Genomic DNA, 21,229 nt, shown 5'->3' on the forward strand with positions numbered 1-21,229 from the left:
TTGAGAAACAGGGAAAATCATGGACAGGAACAAGTGTAACAAACTGTAATAAACTGTGGATGCTTGCTCGGGCTTCCAGACAAGGTCAGTGATGAGTTTCAACCTCCTTGGACCTTGTTTTCTGAATTTAGAACAAATAACAGCAAAAAACCAAGTGCAAAATCAAAGAGGTTTAATACCCGTGACCCCCGAGTCTGTTCCCCCGGCTCTTCACTTGAACATGAGAAAACAGCAGTGTAACACTGAGATGCCACATTCTTCAGATTCCTTTAAAGTTGAAGACAAGAATGTCTTTGTAGTCAGAGAGGCAGGTGTGAAAATAAATAGGCACAGGGTTGCTAAGGAGCAGAGACACAAAGGCAGGAGCATCAGGTTTTCTAGAATACCCCTTTCCACTTCTGTGTGACATGTGAAGCCAGGTGCTCCCCTGGTAACAAAATGCCTTTCTTCACTGGGTGCTTCTATCCTCAACTCCCTCACCAACCAGTTTTGTAGGCCTCCAGGAGTGAGCTGTGATAAAAGGATCCCAGCGATCCAGTCTATTTTTATAATGTGTGCAAGGGAGACAGTGAATACACCCCATAATCCACTTCCTGTCCAACATTAATGCCAACATTGGGTGTGTGTCCCTTTCGCATAATGTCCCTGTAACTGCAGTGCATCTAATTTATCTACACACAACACAAACACATGCAGCTATATTTCTAAATTTTCATTTCAGTTGTGTCTATATTAACACTTCATTCTTTTAAAAACAAAGCAATTGCTTCTACTCTGTATGCTCTCATTTTAAAGCATGTTCAACTTAACGTCAAGTAAGTTTAATGTACTCCCTCCCCTATTCACCTCCGTTGCTACCTTCATCCTGGGCTCTTTCCTCCTTATCCACTAGGATTCCTTCCTCTAAACTCCTTGCTCTTTGACATCTACCTCTATTTCCATGTCTACCTACATCTAAGGTATTTCTTCCTTGACACTTTTCACAACTTGTTCTCACATGTCCATTCTCACCTATCACCACCTTCATCCTCCCTTTCATCTAGTCATACCCAGGGATGTATGGGAAACAGAGTGTGAATCCTGAAATCAGCATGATTTAGGGTCTTGCCATCTGTTTGACTTTAACAAGTTGCATAGCCTCTCTAAATCTCGCATTTCTAACTTCTAAAACTGTGAGCAACAATAATAGTCATTTCGTGGCCCATTTCATGTATACAGATTTCTTAAATTCATATTTTTGTGAACTATTTGGAGAGTGAGCTTTACAGACATTAGAAAAAATATACCTGAAGTGATTATCAAAATGTTTCATAAGTATGCAGGCACCAAAAACTGATAGTTAAAAAAGTGCTGCTTATTGTTTCTGACAGCTAGACCTACAGTTCTGTTGCTGAGGTTCAACCAGGACAGTAACCATGACTTCAATTTCCATTTCTCACCTTCATTGACATAATGGTTGCTCTTGGAAATGGTGCTCAAACTTGAGCGCACACCAGAAGTTCTCAGGAGCTTTCTAAAATATTCTAATGCTGGGGATCTGCTGAAGAGATACTGCTTTAATAGGTGTAAGGCGCAGCCCGGGCAATGGGATATGTTAAAGCTGCCTAAGCAGCAAGCGCTGCACATCTCCCTGATTCAAATCTCCAGTTCTTCCATCCTCACCCCTCCCCTCCAGAACCTGCCAGATCCTCTTTCATTCATGCTCTGTATTCTTTCGATCTGCTGCTGTTTTGGAGACGGCCACATCCAGCCATGGTCCAAGTTAACAATGCACACTAAATGCTTCAGCAGCAATCATGCAAAATGACTCATGCAAAATGACTTGCATGATTTATCACATGTGGTTGTTGATGTCCTTGATTCCTGTTTCCTCTTGAAACTCATGCCCAGGACTTAATCCTGAACCAGAGGGCAGCTCATCCCATTCCTCATCCTTTATCTTTCTATTGTCAAGAATGAGACTGAATTCATATAACTCTTTCTGAAGCATGCACACACTGTGTCAAGACCTTAGCTCTTTTTGTCCTCTCTCACCCATTTCCATCTTTCAGATGTGAATTTTCACGCAGGACAGTGTGTGAGTCAGTGGGTCACTCCTGATGAGAGCTTAGGGCAGTGCAGAACTTATCAACATGTGCCACTTGAACTGGAATTCCGTGTTTAGGTGGGTTTGATCCCTTTCCTGTTTGGCGCGGGCCCCAGCCTTTCCTCCTGCATGTATACTTGGCCCCACATTTTCTTGGCCCCCACATTTACCTGCATAGGAGGACCTTGAAGTCACTTAAGTTGAGGCTTCTGCATCATTGTTGTGCTGAGGGATTGGCAAAAATAGAAGCCCCTTCTCCAAGACCAGCCTTCTATATTCTCTTTTTGTTTGTTTGTTTGTTTTGTTTTTCTTTTGATACCAGGAATGGAACTCACCACCTTGAGCTTGCCAGGCAGGCACTTTGCCACTGAGCTAAATCCCCAGCCCCTAAGCCCAGCCTTCTCCCAACAGCAGGCCAGGGAGTCGTGCAGGCTCAGGCTAGCCTGCAGGTCCAGTCTCATGGCCTGTGCTTATCCTTTGAGATTGCAGGCACCCTAGCACCGGCTGGGGAATGAGATCTGGTCGTGCCCACTCTTCACGTCTTTTTCAGAGTCCTCGATTGCTAAGCGTAAGCGTTACCATGGCTGAGAAAACTAAAGTACAAACCTGGGGAGAACCAGAATAGCATCATGCAAGTCAAGCCAAAAGATAGTTTTAGTTACTTGGCTTTTAAAAACTTACTCACCGTTAGGCTGGGAGTGGTAAGGTACTTGTCTTGTGCGATCAAAGCCATAGCTTGCTTTCCCAGTATGACAAAAAAGGTAAAATACTACTTTCTAAAACCTCTTTTCTTTAATTAGCATGTTGCCGTTCATAATGATTACATTCCTCTCAGGGTGTTTATGTGTGTAGGTAACACATCTTAATTCTGTTTTATGTCTCTTTCCCTTCCTTCCCCTCCCAATGCCCCTCCTCCATCTCTTATGTATAAAAGATCTAAAGATCTGTCTCCCTGTTTCTTATTATCTGCCTTTTATTTGACTCTTTAATTGATTTATACTGTGGATTTCTCATTTAAAAGAAACCATGTAATTTTTAAGCTGATTTATTTCACTTAACATCCTGAGGGGCTGGGGATTTAGCTTAGGGGCTGGGGATTTAGCTCAGCGGCAAAGCGCCTGCCTGGCAAGCGCAAGGTCGTGGGTTCGGTTCCCGGTACCTGAAAAAAAAAAAAAAAAAAAAAAAACATCCTGGTCTCCAGAAAAAATAAACTTAAATCCTTGTTTTTGTAGTATAATTTGCATTCAGTGAAATCCGCAGAGCCTAAGAGCAGTTGATCACTTTTGAGCAGTCCATGAACTTGCATAAACCCACTCCTGGTAGACTGTGGAATATTCACATCCCCTGGGATAGTTCTTGGGGCAGGAGCAGCTACTGCTTTAATTTTCAAAGTTAGCTGTCTTCATCAGTGATTGTGTTATTAATACCTTTAGTATAGATTAGCAAAGAAAAATTTGTAGCCTTCCTCTGTGTCTGGCACACTGATAAATTACTCTGCATGTCCTCTTTTTAATGAATATTTTAAAGTGAGAACTTGAATTCACTTCACAGCTTAGATAAGTAAATCATGAAAAAATTAATATATGTATCTCACATTTAAAATGGACTTTTAACACAAAGGCCAGTTTAATACTCAAGTCTAAAGAAACTATTCCACTTTCCTAGAAATAACCATTGTAGCTTTCATAATGTTATTATCAAGGTAGAGTCATCCAAATCCAAGATTTCCTTTATTTTTCTTGGATTTTGTGGCAGGTGCCACTTAAATCAGGTCTATGCAGGAAAAGTATATTAAGGAGGGAGTATATAAAGTGTTTAAACTTTAAGTCTTGACTGAGATTAATGACAAATAGAATTTATTGAGCCTTCTAGGTCGAAGTCATGGTCTAAATTAAAATTTTTGTGTCCAGGTTCCTAGTCATTGTGTATTATCATTGCTTAATTAAAGTAATACTTTTCCCCTTCGGTTTTCCTTTGGTAACAAATTCTCCCTTGATGTGTCCTCCCTTTCTCCTGTACCCCACATCCCTAGAAGTGCTAGATTTCTCCATGGGCAACAGCGATTATGACCTGTCTTTACAGACAGATCTAGGGTCTGGAGCGCCTCCTGTATCTCAATGCCAACACAGGTTACCCTGTTAGTTGTGTAGCCTTCCCTGCCTCTTCCAGCTCTTCACAGAAAATGAGGGCTAGTACTGATAGAAGAGGATAAAGGAGAAAGAGCCTAAGGGCTCTATCCACCAGGCTCTGTGGACAAAGTCAGACCTGCATTTCGCATTCAGTGGCCATGTGACCTTGGACACAGACAGCAGAGCACCTTTGTTTCCAAAACCCACGTGCAATGGATACCTACCTACCCACCTCCTTGTAAATGTTAGGAGCAAGACAATTACAGCTAAACCACATGTGAGAAAAGATTTTGTAAATGTTAAAGTGAGGTAAATGTAAGTTCATGTGACTATGCATAATATCTCTATATTTCTAATGAATGTAAGTATTGATTTTAATGATAAAGGAAAATAAAACAAAACCTCAGGACCATCACTCCCTGCTTTTCCTGTATGTTGAGGCATTGAAAACAGTCAGGAAAGGAGACCTCATCTTGCTCTACCAACTTCTTTTTTTGAAGTTTGTATTGTATTCTTATTAGTATACGTTTGCAGTATATCATGAATACATCCTTGAGGGTTTTTTTTTTTTTCAAAAAGCATTGAAGATATTCTTTGTCCATACTGTATTATAACTCTCATTACAGTGAAGATCACTGTCCTCTGCCACTAGTTAAAAAGATCCCTGAGGTTAGAGTATCTCATCCAACAACAGTACGGATGGCTGGATCAGCACTGGAATAGATTTTTATGAAAATATGAGAGTTCTTGCTTATGTCCACAAAGTCTTCAGTAGTGTAGGGTGGACCCCACTGTCCAGAAAGAAAATGCTCCCTGAGCTGTTTGTGGAGAAAGCCAGGTAATACTTCAGGCATCTTGCCTTTGCCCATTGAGTCTTTTCCTGCCAAGAATCGTTCAGTATGAATATTCATCTACCAGTCTTCTCTACTCTTTCTTTTCTTCTTCTTCTTCTACCAAGATGGTCTTGCTCTCTCTCTCTCTCTCTTTTCCTTCCATACCCTTTTAATGGTACCGGAAAAGTAGCATCTGGTCTTTGTTATCATTGTTGGTGGACACTTTATTTGAGTCTCTTAGAATTTCTGGATTAGCATGTACTGGTCAGAAAGGACACTTATATTTGCCTCACTGATATTAACCTTGCCTGGAAGGATCAATTTAATGAATCACATTAACAAAAATCTTGCGCTCACTTTCAATGAAAGGACACACACTCTCTAGGAATGCACACTGATACTGGTGTTCCGATACAGGAAGGAGGGATTCCAGTATTGCTTTAATAATAAGTAATTGTAATAATGTCAAAACATAATAATTTGATGTGATGAGAAAAAGCAATGAATGTACTGTGGTTTGGGAAACTAATTATTATTCTCATGATATTTTATAGCTACTGTCTTCCTGGAGTTTTGGAAAAGGAGAAGAAGTATACTGACCTATACCTGGGATCTCATTGAATGGGAAGAAGAGGAGGTGAGATGTTAGGAAGCTGGAGATATGGAAACGGTGATATCACACAGTGTGGGAAGCTGCTGTTACCCACCACTGAGACCAGCAGTAGCCACACACCATTAGATCTCCCCTAGATGTGTGCTACCAACAGGATTTCATACTTTATGAAGATCACAAAGATCAATAATGAGGGGCTGGGGATTTAGCTCAGTGGCAAAGCGCCTGCCTGGCAAGCGCAAGGTCATGAGTTCGGTTCCCGGTACCGGAGAAAAACAAAACAAAAAAAAAGATCAATAATGAAATATGGGTTTTTTAAACTACTTCTATGATACTTCGTTAAATTACACCAGTGCAAAAGTATGCTAAATAAAATGCAGATTAAGGTTTATTTGGAAAATAATCGACATACTATTTTTTAAAGGATTCATCTTTGTGAAGACAAATGAAAGTTGGGCAAAGTTAGCAGTTTTATATTAATTCTTGGAGGCATTTTTTAAATATGTGGCTTGAATTGAACTTTAGTTTCTCTTCTAGGAAACCCTGCGCCCCCAGTTTGAAGCCAAGTATTACAAGATGGAGATTGTGAATCCCATCACAGGAAAACCTGAGCCACATCAGCCTTCCTCAGACAAAATCATCCGTCTTCTTGTTTCTGTCTCAGGAATATTCTTCATGGTAAGGTGTGATCTTCATGTGAGAATGTTGTGGGACTCCAGGCTGAAGGATGTTCCATGATATCAAGACAAATTGTCTTCAGTCTGTTTTTATAATTAGAGATTGTAAGATTCTCCATTTAATGTTTAAAAACATAGGGAGGTAAATCTGACCTAACGTATATGCAAGATCAGTTCACTAACAAGGAAATACGCTTTAAATAGCAAAAGTAGGACCAGGTGGAACATGTAGTCATTCTTTTCAAACATGTACTTGTTTTCTCTGTCTTATTCCACTACAGTAAATGTCGTTGATGATGTACAAAGCATGTCTCTCTGATTAAACCATAGACATGTGCTTCACAGTATAGTTTAACAATAAAAAATTAAACTATTAAAAAAGAAAATAACCTTTCAGTACCTTGGTAACATTTTCGATTAAATAAAATAGAAATCATGGCAGATTATAGAGATTTATAGGAGGGAATTCGCACACCTTTTTAAATAAAGCACTACTTGGAAGGAACTGAAATCAACTAAGATTAAATGGAAATTAAATGAGTCACCCTGCTGAACTGGGTATCTGCTGTTAAAAGAAAGTCTTCTATTTGAAAGATGAATTTAGGTAGAATTTGTACATTAGGGGGGTGACATCATACTCAAACAGCTTACATATTTCTCATTTCTATTTTATTTGTAAATTTAATTAACTAAATTTATCTTACTTTAATTTTGTTGGTTCTTTATACTGAATTAAGCATCTCACATATGCTAAGCATTCATTTTACTGCTAAGCAACACCCCTGAGCTCTATTTTTTAAAATGCCAAGTAACATTGTTTGTACTTTCGTGTCACCATGGTGTATTTTTTTTTATTTTAAAGGGAGAAAAAAAAAAAACTACACAAAATTTCAAAACAAGATGATAGGAAATTAACAGTGGTTATTATATTGCATATTGTTATCTTTAAAATAGTTGCTCAGATTACAAGATAAAGACTGATGTCAGTGTGAAAGCAAGAGTCAACGCAAATCACTGCGGTGTTTGAAATATGTACGCACTGCACAGTGGTTAAATCTAGCGAACTGAAATAGGCACAGTCTTGCCTAGTTACCATTTAAAGCTTCAATCTTTTAGTGTTAATTGTCACTCTAGTATAAATTACTCCCTCAAGGGAGAAAATATAGTCAATGTATCCTTTCTAAGAAAGGTAAATCCTTTTAACTCTTGGGTACAGTGTCCCCGATCCTTGCCCTTACTTTTGGCTTGTTAATGATGCCCCTGTGGGTGCCCTCTCTGCTGTCCTGTGCCACAGATCTCTTTGGTGATCACCGCGGTGTTTGCGGTGGTGGTGTACCGCCTGGTAGTCATGGAGCAGTTCGCATCCTTCAAGTGGAATTTCATCAAACAGCACTGGCAGTTCGCAACATCTGCCGCTGCGGTCTGCATCAATTTCATAATCATCATGTTGCTGAATCTCGTAAGTGTTTACAGAGCTGCTTTGCAGTATGTACAGAGGGGTGGGAGGTGGAAAGGGTGAGGGCCCTTGTAGCTGGTGAGTGTACACTGATGACAAAATCAGACAGATCTACAGTTTTGGCAATGACAACTCATTTTCTCAGAAAATATTCCATCTATGGGTTTGAGATGGTGGGTTTTTGAAATGAAAACCAGTGCTGGTTGTATTGTCTGCTCTGCTTTTTGAGTTTATAATCCAGACTGATGATAACGTCCACCCATTCAGTAGCTGATGTGTGCTTGAGGGGTGCCGTGCACTTTTCTAACAGCTGAAGGATGTGTCGGCTCAAAAAACCACTTAAATAAACTCAGGTTCACAAGACTTTTGGTGGAAAGATACAAAAAAGTTGGTTTGAAAGTAAAGGCTTGTCATCTCCAAAGCACCTATTCCATTCCTCTCTTTCTCTGTTTGTCTCTGTCTCTGTCTCTCTGTCTCTCTGTCTCTGTCTATCTCTCTCTCTCCCTCTCCCTCTCTCCCTCTCTTCTCCTTCTTCCTTCTTCTTTTCCTAATACAGGTGTTCTGTTCACACTAGGAGGATGACAGTATTTCCCTCCCTATGACCTCTCTTTCTGTCACAGTCTGCTTCATTGTGGCATGCCATACCTCAGTTATCTAACTATGTGATCACTCTGTCAGGTTTCTATGATTTAAATTCTCAAAGAGAGCATCTTTTTGTTCAACATCACATACATTTATTGACTTGAAGATAAAATGTTTATGTCCAGGAGGTCATCATTTTGCCTCTTCAACAAAGTCAGTGTATGAAAACCAATTTTTTCTGAAAACAAGAGGTCTAATTACACATTAAGGATAGTATCTTGTCCGTAATTCTTCCACCAGCCCCACAAAGTTGATATTCTTTCCATCAAGAAAGAAAACTGGAAATCAGAGAACTTAAATAGTCTGTCCCAAATCGTACATTTTCTAAGGGTAAATGTTAACATATTTCCAACACAAGGTAATTTGTATAGCTATCTGAGCAAGCACAGTTCGTCATATCATACATAGGCAATAAACATTTGTTTCCAAATGCGTTTGAAACAAGTGTTTCATGCTTTCTCATGAGGGGTCAGACAGCATCTACTATTATCTACTATTTAATTTTAATAACCAGAAAAGGCCATAAGAGAACACACTTCAACTCCAATACATAGTTGATATCTACTGATTCTGCTTTCTTCAGTTTAAATTTCATTTGTTGAAGGAAAGAATTATTTTCAGTACCTCCTGATAAGCTATAAAATACTGGAATTTATGCCTCTGGTTTATAAAATGTGCAACAAATGTTGAAAAGTACAATACTAGATAATTTACTGTTGTGCAAGTTAATGTAGAATTTAGACAAAGTTTCCTGATCAAATACAAACTTTTAGGGGGCTGGGGATTTAGCTCAGCAGCACAGCACCTGCCTGGCAAGCGTGAGGTCATCAGTTTGATTCCCGGTACCGGAAAAAAAACAAAAATAAAAAAAAAAAATAAAATCTATTTTTAAAAATATATCTGAGAAGGATAGCATCAAAAATAAAGCAAAAGAGCATTAATAACTACATAGATAATAATTGTAATTATTCATCAAAATATTATCAAAATTTATCTCTGGAAAATAAGAGTATAGGTGATTTTTTTCTGTCTATATTATCTAATATTTATCATATGTATACTGAATTTTCTAGATATCTTACTTTAAAGAGATCATCCATGATGTAATTGAAGGTTTATGAAGAAATTACTGGAATAGTGGAATAGCAAGAATTGGGAAAAAATCCTAAATGACCAAGACTAAAAGAATATGGATTCAAAATTTTATATAATGGAGTAATACACCCTACTTAAATGCTATTTTACTATTATTGAAAGACATGAAATTCAACTACATCAGGAAGATATAGTTTTACTTGATTTTAATTTTCCAGAATATACACACCCACCCATCTGGATTTCAAAACTGTAAGAAATGACAATCAACTGTTAACAGTATCATCTCTTCACAGTAAGATAATATGACAAACACTTTTGATTGGAAATAACTTTTTTCTGATCATTCAAATATTTATCTCTGTATGCAGGTATTAATTTATAATCAGAAAAAAATAAAACAATAACTTTAGCTTTGAAAGATTTCTACCGTGATATAACCTTGGAGACATGCTGGGTGTGGAAGGCACGTTTTCTTTTAACTTTACATGTGAGTCACGCGCACAACCGCAGTCAGGTAGACAGGAAACTTGAGTCTTCTCTAAAACTGTGTCTTTTACCGAGTAAGGAGGAGGTTTGTCCGTGGCTGGCTGGGCGCTCTCCCTGCCCACAGCCGTGCTGCTCCTTCCGCTCACCTTCGCGTGCCTGCGGCTCCTGATTCTCTAAGTCGCCTGGGCTCTGTCACCTCTTCTCCTTGGTGTCCTGAGGACTCTGGACATGGACCCAGAGGACTGACCACCTACCCTCTGTGACCCTCTGCACCCCATGTGCCATCCATGAGCTCTAATTTCCCATTTTTCAAATGGAGAGACTAGAGCTTACAAATAAGAATATTGCAAGATTAAATGAGTCTTTGTCTAGTATGTAGAAGATGCTAATAAAGAACTTGCTTCCTCTATATGTGCTTCTGTTCAGTATTTTAAATTTTAACTCCCTTTATAGATGTGTGTATGCTCTCATTCCTTCACATAAAGCAAGAATATTTTCTTTCCTTTCCCTATTTTTCTTATCTTTAACTAATAGAGTTGGTTACTTGATTTCTGTCAATCCAAGATGTGGAAATGACAATGTTTTCTTCAGTCTGTCTGAACTTTTCAGACCATGTCTGCATTGATTTCTACTGAAGTGTTGTTGTTTTCTTTTTTCTTCATGTCTATTACATTTTCAGAAATATTTATATATAAGCAACTATTCATATAATCGAAATTGTCTTTGAGAGAAAAACAAACAGAAGTAGTTGGTCTTATTGTGTCTTTTACAAATACATTAATAATAAAAATGTCTTAAGAGGCAAGGGGGTTTATTGAGCAAAGGTTTTAGGCAGAAGTTCAGCAGAAACTCTGGGGCAGGGTACAGATGCTCAGATAAATGATGCCTAGTAGTATTTTAAAACAGATCAGTTCATGGAAAGTTCCTATAGTATAGCAACTTCAGTAGTCTCATTCTTTAGTTGTCTTAATTTTATTATGTCCCTTTAAAGTCTGCTTACTTTATCCTTCCTTTAAGCTACAAAAATTGGTGTCTTGTTATTATGAAATACATTAAAGTATGAAAATATTAAAATACTGCACAGTAGTCAACTTCCTCAAAGCGTAATATAACGCTTCCCTCTGCCCCTCCCACCATAAATCTAGTTGTACCCTCAGGTGGTGGTCAGTGTTAACAGCTTCGTGTCTTTATTCTCTCCACCACCTCCGCCCTATTACTGCCTTCAGCACAGCACCCCCTGTTCTTTTTCTGATTTGGCAGTTTGCTGCCAAGGCCTACTGATCTTCCAAAGCATCTTGAGTGAAGCTAATGAACTGACTTAATCTTTCTGAACATAGGGACTCTTTCAGACATGAAAAATTAAGAAGCGAATGTGTGTAATCAGTCTCTGCTTGGGAAGGCAAGCGTGACAGCCTGGAACACACACTCCATGTTCAGAACTTAGTGCTTTGTTCCCACCTAGAGAAGTGATCGTCCCTCAGTTAAGCAGAGGAATGTGTGGGACCAAATTTCTGATTCAGTGCCTGCGTTTCAGCTTTAGGCTCAAACATTTTTCTCACTAAAGGATTCAATCTCTTGTCACTAATATTGAGAATCTTAAAATTTGGTGACTTTCTGTTGGTGTACTAGACTCTAGGGTTATTTGTATCATTCTGGTTGTGATTTAATCACCAGCCTCTTGAACACTGAGTCTGCTCTACAGCCAACCCCTACTCTGAGTTACCACCCTTTAGCCATGATCACAAGTGGCTCTCAGATTGCTGGGGTTTTCCTCTCGAAAGGTTGATATACAGCTTGTTCTTACTAAGTTGACGTGTTCATTGAGGCTCAATGAATTCTTTCCTCCAAAGCCTTTAATTTTACAGAAAGCAAAGTCTGCAGTCCATAGCATGAATCTCTACTTGCAACAGGAAGAGCTCTGAAGGCAGGTGAACATGGCATTACCTGAGTTACTGAAACAATCTCTGGAGATCCCCAAAACACCACCAGCTCTGCACAACTAAGCACTATTCTTAGTGCTACAAAACAAACACTACTAGTTCCTGGGAGAGGTCAGAGCTGTCTTTGCTTTTTCTAAATGTTTGTTTCTACTTTCTGGACATTTCAGCATAAAGATTCATGGGCTTTGGGACAGGGAGTAGACTATAAACACTTCTGTACCATTGCGATGAACTTAGGTGGTTTTTAAAACATATTTAGCATAAAGGAAGCAAATATGCAGCCAGCTCAATCTATGTGAAAAGACTGTCATCTTCATTTTTTACAGAGTTAAAAACTAATTTAAAAAACTTTAGAAATGATACAGAATTTCAAAAAAAACAAGATGATATGAACTCAACAATGGTTGTTATATTGCATATTGTTGTCTTCAAAGTAGTTTTCAGATTATGTTCATTTTTAATCAGTGCAAAGATAATGATGCTCTCCTAAATTTAGGCACTTCTTTCTACTGAAGATGTTAAGGCACTTATTAATCATTAAGGTACAAGTTATTAAATAGCTCTTGTGACTCATCTGAATACATATGTTAACTTAAGAATTTATTCAAATAAAGATAATTGAAATGTCCGATATTACACCACTGAAATGTCTGTCTAGAGAAACTAAAAGTTCCATTTTCTATGCTCTTTTAAGGACAAACCTAAATATGCAACTGCTAAACATGTATTTTGTTTCTCAGTAGCTGGAATTTAGGATCCCTGTGCCACCAATTTTTTAAATGAAAGACTTGTGCTGAAAATATTCTATGACTCTAATTTGCTTCTCAGGTCTAATTCAAATGCACTACATAATGAAATGTAAGAATGGCAATAGTTGAAATCAGATATTTGGCTTAATTCAGGATGTATAAAAACATATACAGCAAAAAACTTTTACTGTCCTTCATGCAATTCTTTCGTCTTATCAGTGACTGATAGTTGTGAGCTTTTACTCAGAGACATCCCTCTTATCCATCCCCTGCTTATATTCTGACTGGGCTTCTTTGGTTAAGCTAGTTGTTACACTTTGCTTGGACTAATCCACCACCTTCTAACTTGACAGTTTTCCTGTTTCTTCTCTAAACTCTATTCCCTTTACACATGACTTTTATAAGGATGTGTCTAAATTGTAGTTTTTGATCATTTTAACTTGTGCTTGGAACTCTTTTGCAGATTTCCACTGACTCTGGTACAAATCTTAAACTCATGCACCTCCTCTGGGGGTGGGTTTGCCGTTGGAGTCTTGCTTTCTTCTCCCCTCTCTGTGCAGCCTGCATTGCAGCCTAGGAACCACTTCCCTGTCCTCTGGTGCTTTGCTACTTCCTACCCCTGTGTGTGCTTCACAGAGCTTCTTCTGTCTGAAATGTCCTTTTTACTTTTGTCTCCCTGGAGAATATCTCTTCATCTGTGAAAATACTGGTTGCAGATTGTTTCCTCCACCAACCTTTTTCTCAGTCTCATGTGCAGGGTTGAGCAATCTCAGCTCTGTTGTAATAGCAGCCCAAGGCTCTCGGATCTGCCTGTTCTCCCAACCCTCAGACTCCCCGGCGGAATTATTCAGCCTTCTGTGTGCATTCATCCCTTGTATAATTGTCATAGCTCGTTCTCCAACTGTCAAAGGGCTCAGCACTTATAAGCAGGGATTCATTCTCTTGCTTCCTGTTCTTGGACCTCCAGATCCTTTCTGCATATCTTCAAGGCATCTATAATATATCTTTTGAATAAATTTGATATATGCTGTTCTCCAAATGTACTGGCATCTTTCATATTGCATGTGATCAGCTTATTTATGTTACTAGAATTGTTTTTCAAGCATACAATACTTGTTTTATATATAATAAAATATACAACTGTGTTTATATAACCATTCTTTAAATCTTTCAAAATAGATAGATCATGGAAATTCTAAATAAATATTCAACTGGGGAGAAACATGGACTTGTATAGTAACAATTTGATTACAAGTCCATTGTACAGATTGTGGATGTAATTCTAAAAGGTTTTTCTAATTCTTATTACACATCAAATTTTCTGCAATACTTTTGAAAAACTAAATGCCTGATTTCCATTAATAATCTCCTTTGTGGGGCTAAAAAAAAAAAGTATTTGAAACAAAACACCAAAAAGTGCTCTGGTGATTCTGATCCAGCTAGATCTAAAATAGTATTAGAAATCATTGATTTAAGGAGCCTAAGAGAATTTTGGTGCATAGCCAAGATCAGAAACCACAGGTTCTAAAAATAAATTGTAAAATAAATTTGACAATAATTAAAACTTTAATACATTATATTTAATGTCATTTTGCCAAACATACAGCTAAAATGGTGCCATGGTAGAATTTGAAATTTCTGCCTTGAATTTCTACCAAGAATTTCATACTTTTTCATCTGTATTTTGGTTCCCCCTGGAATTACACTGCCACTTCTAGATACCATGAGTAACAGGTGGCCATCACATCAGGTACTATTTCTAAAGCTAGGTTAATGAAAATGAAAGATGTAAAATTATTTCAAAAATATATATTATTGTTGCTTGACACTCAATCCCATAACTACGCCATGTTACAGCAGGATGACAGCTGTCTGGAATCACAACTAGGGGTAATTCTTAAGAGAAAATTAGAAACGTTTGAGAAGTATTCTAATAATTTATCCAGAATTGGACCAATTAAAAGCATAGCCAGTAAAAGAATGAGCTCCTTTTAATATTTCTCCCCTCTTATGGTCAGATCCAGTTACCATACACAGGGCACATCATAACCAAGAAAGAAGAGAAATTAATAATATGTGGGTGGTGTCATTGTTCTCTGCTGGTTCTGGTCTTCCCCACCACTGATCCGTTTCCATGTCTCCATGCCCGGGCTGTTTTCTTGGACGTGATCAAAATGTATTTACCTTTCCTAATACCTGGTTACTCTTGGTTACCAATTATAATGCACACAAGCTGTTATAGGATGGGGTGGATCAAAGGTTTGGATCACAGGTCTTAACCAAGAAAGGGGTTAATGCAGAATGACTCATTTAATAAGACGTTTAGCTTTTCTAGACTGTGTTCGGTTGTGCAAATCTCTGCCCATGATTTATAGAAGTTTTGAGGGTAGAGAGCTGGAAGAGAGCAGTCTCTCCCATTCTGCAGAAGCCTGGGGCTTTATTTTCTCAGTGAGTGTGTGTGTGGGCTCTGACTCAGAGAGGAAATGCACTGAAAAGTGCAGAGCTCCTCAAGCTTTCCTGCGCCAGAGCCATGCCCTCACCCTCCCTTGCTGCTCTTCTCCTGCCTGATTCTTGCGTCAAACTTCACCAAGGCATTAGGGGGAAGCTGGTGACATCTAAGCGCAGAGAGAGCTTGATGTCCTTACCGTGGCCAGTCATCCCTTGATAAGACGTCCCTCTCTGAGGTCTTTCTGCCTCACCTCTACTTGGCTTGACTGCTCTCACCTCTCCTGACCTTCTCCCTTCCTTGCCTGGAAGCACATGGCGTCCAGGCCAGTCATGGGACACTGGCGTCGGGTTTCTGGGTCTCAGAGGAGCTCAGCCCCGACTTCAGCTTGGTTCCCTCTCTCACTTCGTGTCTCTGCCCAAAGGTCACCCTCTCAAAGAGGGGCTCCTGCTCACTGGAGAAAGTGCTTCTCTCACCAGCACTGCGCTCCAGCAGCTTCACTCTTCCTCAGAGCACCTTTTTCCTCCTGAACAGTTACCTGTCGGTGGCCATTTGTCTCTGCCCACTCAAGTTTAAGCTCTGTGAACCTCAGTAGAGAATGCCAGCTTGGCTGGATAACTGTGGTTTGATCCCTGTGTCATCCTCCCTGGCTCTCCTCTCCCAAGCTCACATCCACTCCACTCCCCTGCCAGCTGACTGCTGTGAAATCACAGTTTCTGTGCTTTGTAGTTGCAGACTTTACAAGTCAGTCTGCCTGGATTGGTTGTGTAGCACATCTGCGTGCTGGTACCCATCCGCCACTGCATCTGGGCTTTGGCTGACACAGGTTCTTAGGGACCCCCAGAAAGCTTCCCTACTGCCGTGCAGCCTTTCTCTTGATTTGAAACATTGCTCCATAGGCTATTGTACTCTGCTGCGGCATCCAGCTGCAGGTATTTCCTTTCCAGACTTCAAAAGAGGCTCTATGTGCTAAGCGTGAAGATAAAAGTCTTAGACTATGACAAAGCACAGCCTTGTGCAGGCGAGCCTTGCTAGCTCATCCTGTTGTGTCAGCATGGCTGCCTGATACTCAGCCTCACTTCCTGCTTCGGAGAATCAGGCTCATTAGACCTACTTGGATTGTTGCTGAGGAATGAGAACGTATGGAAATCACTGCCGGGCACAATCACAATACTCTAAATGGCAATTATTTAAGCAGAATTAACTGTCAGCCTCCCTGAGGCTGGTCAAGTCAGTGATATCAGCACAGGTGCTGCTAAGCACTATTTGTGGGTAGGTCAAGTCCATCCCTAAGAGACCGTGCTGTGGTTGTCTCCCTTGGTAAATAAGGCATGGAGAGGACGTGTTACAGTAAGAATAACCTTGGTGTTCACAAACTCCGGGTAATCTTGTCTTAAAATTAGAAAACTATAGCTTGTAAGTATAGTAAAATGAACACGCAAACAAGCAAACAAAACCTGCCCTAGGGAATTTATGCAGCTATTGTTGTACTCCACATAATCTTTCTGTCTCAAGAACATTTTAGATCTTAGAAAGAGGGAGATTTGAATCATGGCTAGGCCAAATAGTCACAGCAGTTCTATTATAAGGACACTCAGGCACTGTCAGCAACTTTCAAAGTGAGGAGGTCTTTTAATTAAAGACATTTAACATGTCTTTTAATTTTCCTGCCAACACACAGGGTTATTGGAATAATTGTTCTGAACATGAATGTATTCAATTGGGGTACACAGCCGTATTCACACACATATACACATCATAAACATACAACAGCTTATTGTCTGGAACAAATGTGCTTTTTCAACTATACTTACTTAGAATACTTCAAAATTTATGTCACTTACTTGAGTCTATGTAAATGAGGGTTAGAATAGATGAGGGAAGGGCACTAGTTGGCCGAAGACAAAAACTATTATCAGGAAAAAAATCTGTCTTACAAACGACTTCCATATTGAACAGATTTGACCTAGATCCTCTTTTAAATAACCACCCAAACAATCTTTCATTAAAAATGTAAGCTGGCAAATTGTTTTCTGTCATAGTTTGGAAAATCCTTTATGAATAATGGAGAGTTCATGGTTCAATTTCCTCCTCCCATGTGTCAAAAAGACTCTAGAATGTTAAGATCCAATCTCAGCTCATCCATAACTAACTGAAACATTTGTTTACTTTTTTCTGGTTTAGAAAGTAGATTATAAAATGGAAGTTAACTGCAAGAAGAGACTTCTTATTGCAGATAACAACTTTTATGTACATATACTTCCAAACAAACTTGTGTCCATTTTGAATATGTAGATAGGTATACATAAAGCAATATATCCTAAGTTTAATTGAAAATGTAACCATTTTGTAGAACATGCTTCTGCAGAACATACTTTAGATGTTTCTTTGAATAACGTGAATATAAACTTTTTCTAAAAGAAAAAATACTCATTATAATTTCTTTCTATTATAGGCCTATGAAAAAATTGCTTATCTTCTCACTAATTTAGGTAAGTCCATTTTTAATACTTCACTTCTTAATAAGAAAACAAGGGGACATATCAGTATGTAGTGGCTTTACGTGTTTCGGCTTCTTACTATCTTCAGTTAAGTAATCTATTAGTCACCCTGAGAGAAGTGATGTAGGAAAACCGGTGCATCTAGTTACAGAATATCTCAGCTCCCAGCTAGCAAACCTGTGTCTCATGACTTCAATTACCTTTTTCATCAACTTTCAAACTGCTTGTGTTATAAGATTGCATATACGTGTTTTAAAAGTCAAAACAGTTCGAAGAGACTCACAAGGAAAATGAGTCTACCATTCCTACTTTCTCTATCTACCATGGAGTCGCTTTCTAAGGTTTTTTGAGTTTTTTATGTTATTTCCCAACCTGTTTCTAAATAACATGGTTCCATTGCTACCACTGGGTTATTATCTTTGAGTAGCTATTTACTTCTTTTCTGGGATAAAAGCACTAAGTCTGAAGACTTGGCTCCCAGCCTGCCTGCAATGCCTCCCTCCCGCGCCTCCACACACATCCCCTGAGGCACTGTGCTTTCTCCTCCTTCCACAGAAGCGGTATCTGCATAGCTAACCCAGTTAATAACTAATGCTCACATCCTTACGTCCATATAACTGTTTTCATATCTAGGACATTCAGTGTACTATAATTATGTTTTACAATGCTTCCGCTTTTTCATGAAAATGGCTCCTTATTACTTAAAGGTTTACATACTTACCTTTATTTACCCCAGACTTTTTGCCAAAGCTTTAAGCTTCCTCTAAATCTATAAAAACCCATCAAGTATCCTCTGCACTTGCTGTTCTTGCTAGAGTTACTTTTCCAAATCCCCCAGCTGCCCCAATCCAGATGGATCACACCGGCCCTCACCAGCTCCCTGGGAATCTCTTCTGCCCCTCTGTCGCAGTTGGATATGACATCTTGTCTCCTTTGCTCCTGTAATTCCTTCTAATGCTACCTGCATGTAAATGTCTTGAGACTTTTTATGTTTGCAACTGTCTTTCTTCCGTCCTCAAGTTTGATTTTTTTTCTGGATGCAGAGCTCTGGGTTGTCATGACTTTTCCCTTAACATATTTCTGCCTGCAGCATAGACATCTTTGTATGTGCCCCATGTGAGTCCGCAAACACATCACTGAGTATTCAGACAGGCCCTGGGGTGTAATAAGGAACAGAACGAGGGAGAGGAAAGGGAAGACAGCAGAGGAAAGGCATCGGCATGCTGGCAACCAGAAAGGGCATGAGCAGCATCTGTATCTAACTAGCCAGGTCAGCCAGTGCTGAAACCAAAGGCTGAGGTGGAAGGAATGGGAGAGACATGGGGACCCATAAAGAGGCAAGGTGAAAGCTGCTTAGAAAATTGGAGAAAGTTCAAGGATTAGAGCCTCAGTGGCTTAGGAAAGAAGGAACCAGCGAATATGTGATCTCAGGCGTTCCCAGTCAGGGAGAGGGTGCATCTCTGCAGGGCACTGCATGGTATAAGGGGAGCCATGGCGTCCCAGCCTGATCCTTTACACTACATGGACAAAGCCTTTGTCCACCCTGTAGGGCTGGTGTCTGGAGACAGGGTCTCTTCTACTCTTAATTCTTGATATTTATTCATTATTAAAGTCCTTTTTTCTCAAGACAGAAGAAAATGTTAGAGTGATTTGGGAGATTCATAAGCAGTGTTAAAAACCAAGAGAAACCAAAACAGCTACTGGTGCTAAGTACCAGGATCATCTATATTCCAGTGATAACATTGTGTTTCTGGATGCATAACCATTAATCAAGAATCATTGGACTACATTTATTTAAATTGATAAAAATTGATGTTTTCTTAAATAACATAATCTAATTGTATGTGTGTGTATTCTGTTTAATTTTTAACTGTTAATTTAGGGCTTTTTTGTTGTTATTGGGTTTTTTCGTTTTTGTTTTTGTTTCTGTTTTGAGACAAAGTCTCACTATGTAGTTCAGGCTGGATTTGAACTTATTATGTAGCCCAGGGAGGTCTAGAACTTACATCGATCTTCCTGCCTCAGCCTCCCTAGTGCTAGAATGACAGAGGCAATGCCCTGCCTAACTGTGTTAACTTCTGTTTAGCATTAGAAGTTAGAATTTATGGGGCTGGGGATTTAGCTCAGCGGCACAGCGCCTGCCTGGCAAGCGTAAGGTTGTGAGTTTGATTCCCTGTACTGGAAAAAAAAAAAAGAAGAAAAAGAATAGCTTAGAATTTATTTACCAAAGAGATCATAAACCACCTTATTAAAATGTTTTTAAATTTTATATTTCTTGACGTTTTCCAAATATTTGGTTTTCATAAATTACAAAGAAAGACTAAGCCAAGATTTTAGTTCATGTGGGACGGGGAGACTGGGGGGTTGAACCCAGGGCCTTTGCACTGAGCCACATCCCCAGCATGTTTTTCTGTGTTTCTTTTAAAACAGGGCCTTACTAAGTGCTAAGTTTCACAGGATGAGATCTTCCTTCCTTCTTCTCAGAGGGCTAGTGTTTCAGGAATGCACCACCACGCTGGCTCAATTCATGTATTTTTTTAATATGGAAAGAAATATGTAGCATTTACTTCCAAGTGATAGTTTCACTTTGGATTTTGTGTTTGCTGAGAACTCATCAGGGTGGTCCTAGGGGTTCCCAGGAATGAACTGTCTATAGTAATGAATGTCTGTACTTACGATCAATCAGATTCCAAGGAACAGATTAAGCTGACTGAAGAAGCAGTTTTGACTCTGTCAAACAGAGGTCAAAGCTACCTCACAGGGCTACAGTCATAATGCGTAGTAACATCCCGCTCTACACACCAATCATGTTAAGGAATAAAGAAGTTAACGGTAAAACAAGCTAAGGTGTAACGTGGTGATGATGTCTAATAATTATCATCCATATCTAGCTTCATCAGGGAAAAAGTAAGTTGTATTTTGGCCAAAAATACATTCTCATTGAAAACAACATCTCTTTTCTCAACTGTATCCAGAATTTGTCTTCTCCTCCAATGAAAGGCGAGTTCACAATGAATCACGGTGCACTGCATGCATGGGTGACACAAGATGCTGAAGAGTGATTGTTCCTTACTTGTAGTATAGAATTTCAATCTTAACGTTGCCATCATTGCATGGCAACTCCGCGGTCTCAGTTACTGCTGCGTGAGAGACCTCTCCACGTTAATTAGATCAGTCTGTGACCACCCACACGCCTGCGCCCTGGGAAAGCCCAACAGGTAGCCTTCCTTCTGGGTGTAGCAGCCTGATGGGCTGAGATGTCTAAAGTAGCTTTGTCACATGTGTGACGCTTCTAATGGGACTGTTGAGAAAACTGATGTCTTCCTTAGCCTTCCTCTCTCTCCTTGCACTTCCCCACATGGCTAACTTGGGTCTATCTATAAGGTATAATAGGACTTCTTATGGGACCACAGATTTCCAAGCATAAGCCCTCGAATACCAGTGCTAATGAAGCCTCTGCTGGCATCTTACCTCCTGCTGGCCAGATCAAGTCGTACACCCAAGTTTAAAGTCAAACTCAGGGATAACGCCAGGATGCTTCTTCCCCAGGGGCACCTGTGTAAAGATCACTAG

At 39.4% G+C, this 21,229-nt stretch overlaps 1 protein-coding gene across 2 annotated transcripts in view; it reads left to right on the top strand.

Annotated features, from left to right (window-relative positions):
* The window catches only part of Ano3 (anoctamin 3), a 357,658-nt gene that overhangs the window by 307,743 nt on the left and 28,686 nt on the right, over positions 1-21,229 (top strand). For both annotated transcript variants that reach the window (XM_005401743.2, XM_005401742.1), the window contains 4 exons: positions 5,603-5,685; positions 6,199-6,339; positions 7,633-7,797; positions 17,611-17,647. In XM_005401743.2, the coding sequence (XP_005401800.2) occupies positions 5,603-5,685; positions 6,199-6,339; positions 7,633-7,797; positions 17,611-17,647 (426 nt within the window). The remainder of the gene's footprint in view (positions 1-5,602; positions 5,686-6,198; positions 6,340-7,632; positions 7,798-17,610; positions 17,648-21,229) is intronic.

The sequence above is a fragment of the Chinchilla lanigera genome, unplaced genomic scaffold, assembly GCF_000276665.1.
Source record: "Chinchilla lanigera isolate Chin_1 unplaced genomic scaffold, ChiLan1.0 scaffold00075, whole genome shotgun sequence".
Taxonomy (NCBI): Eukaryota; Metazoa; Chordata; class Mammalia; order Rodentia; family Chinchillidae; genus Chinchilla; species Chinchilla lanigera.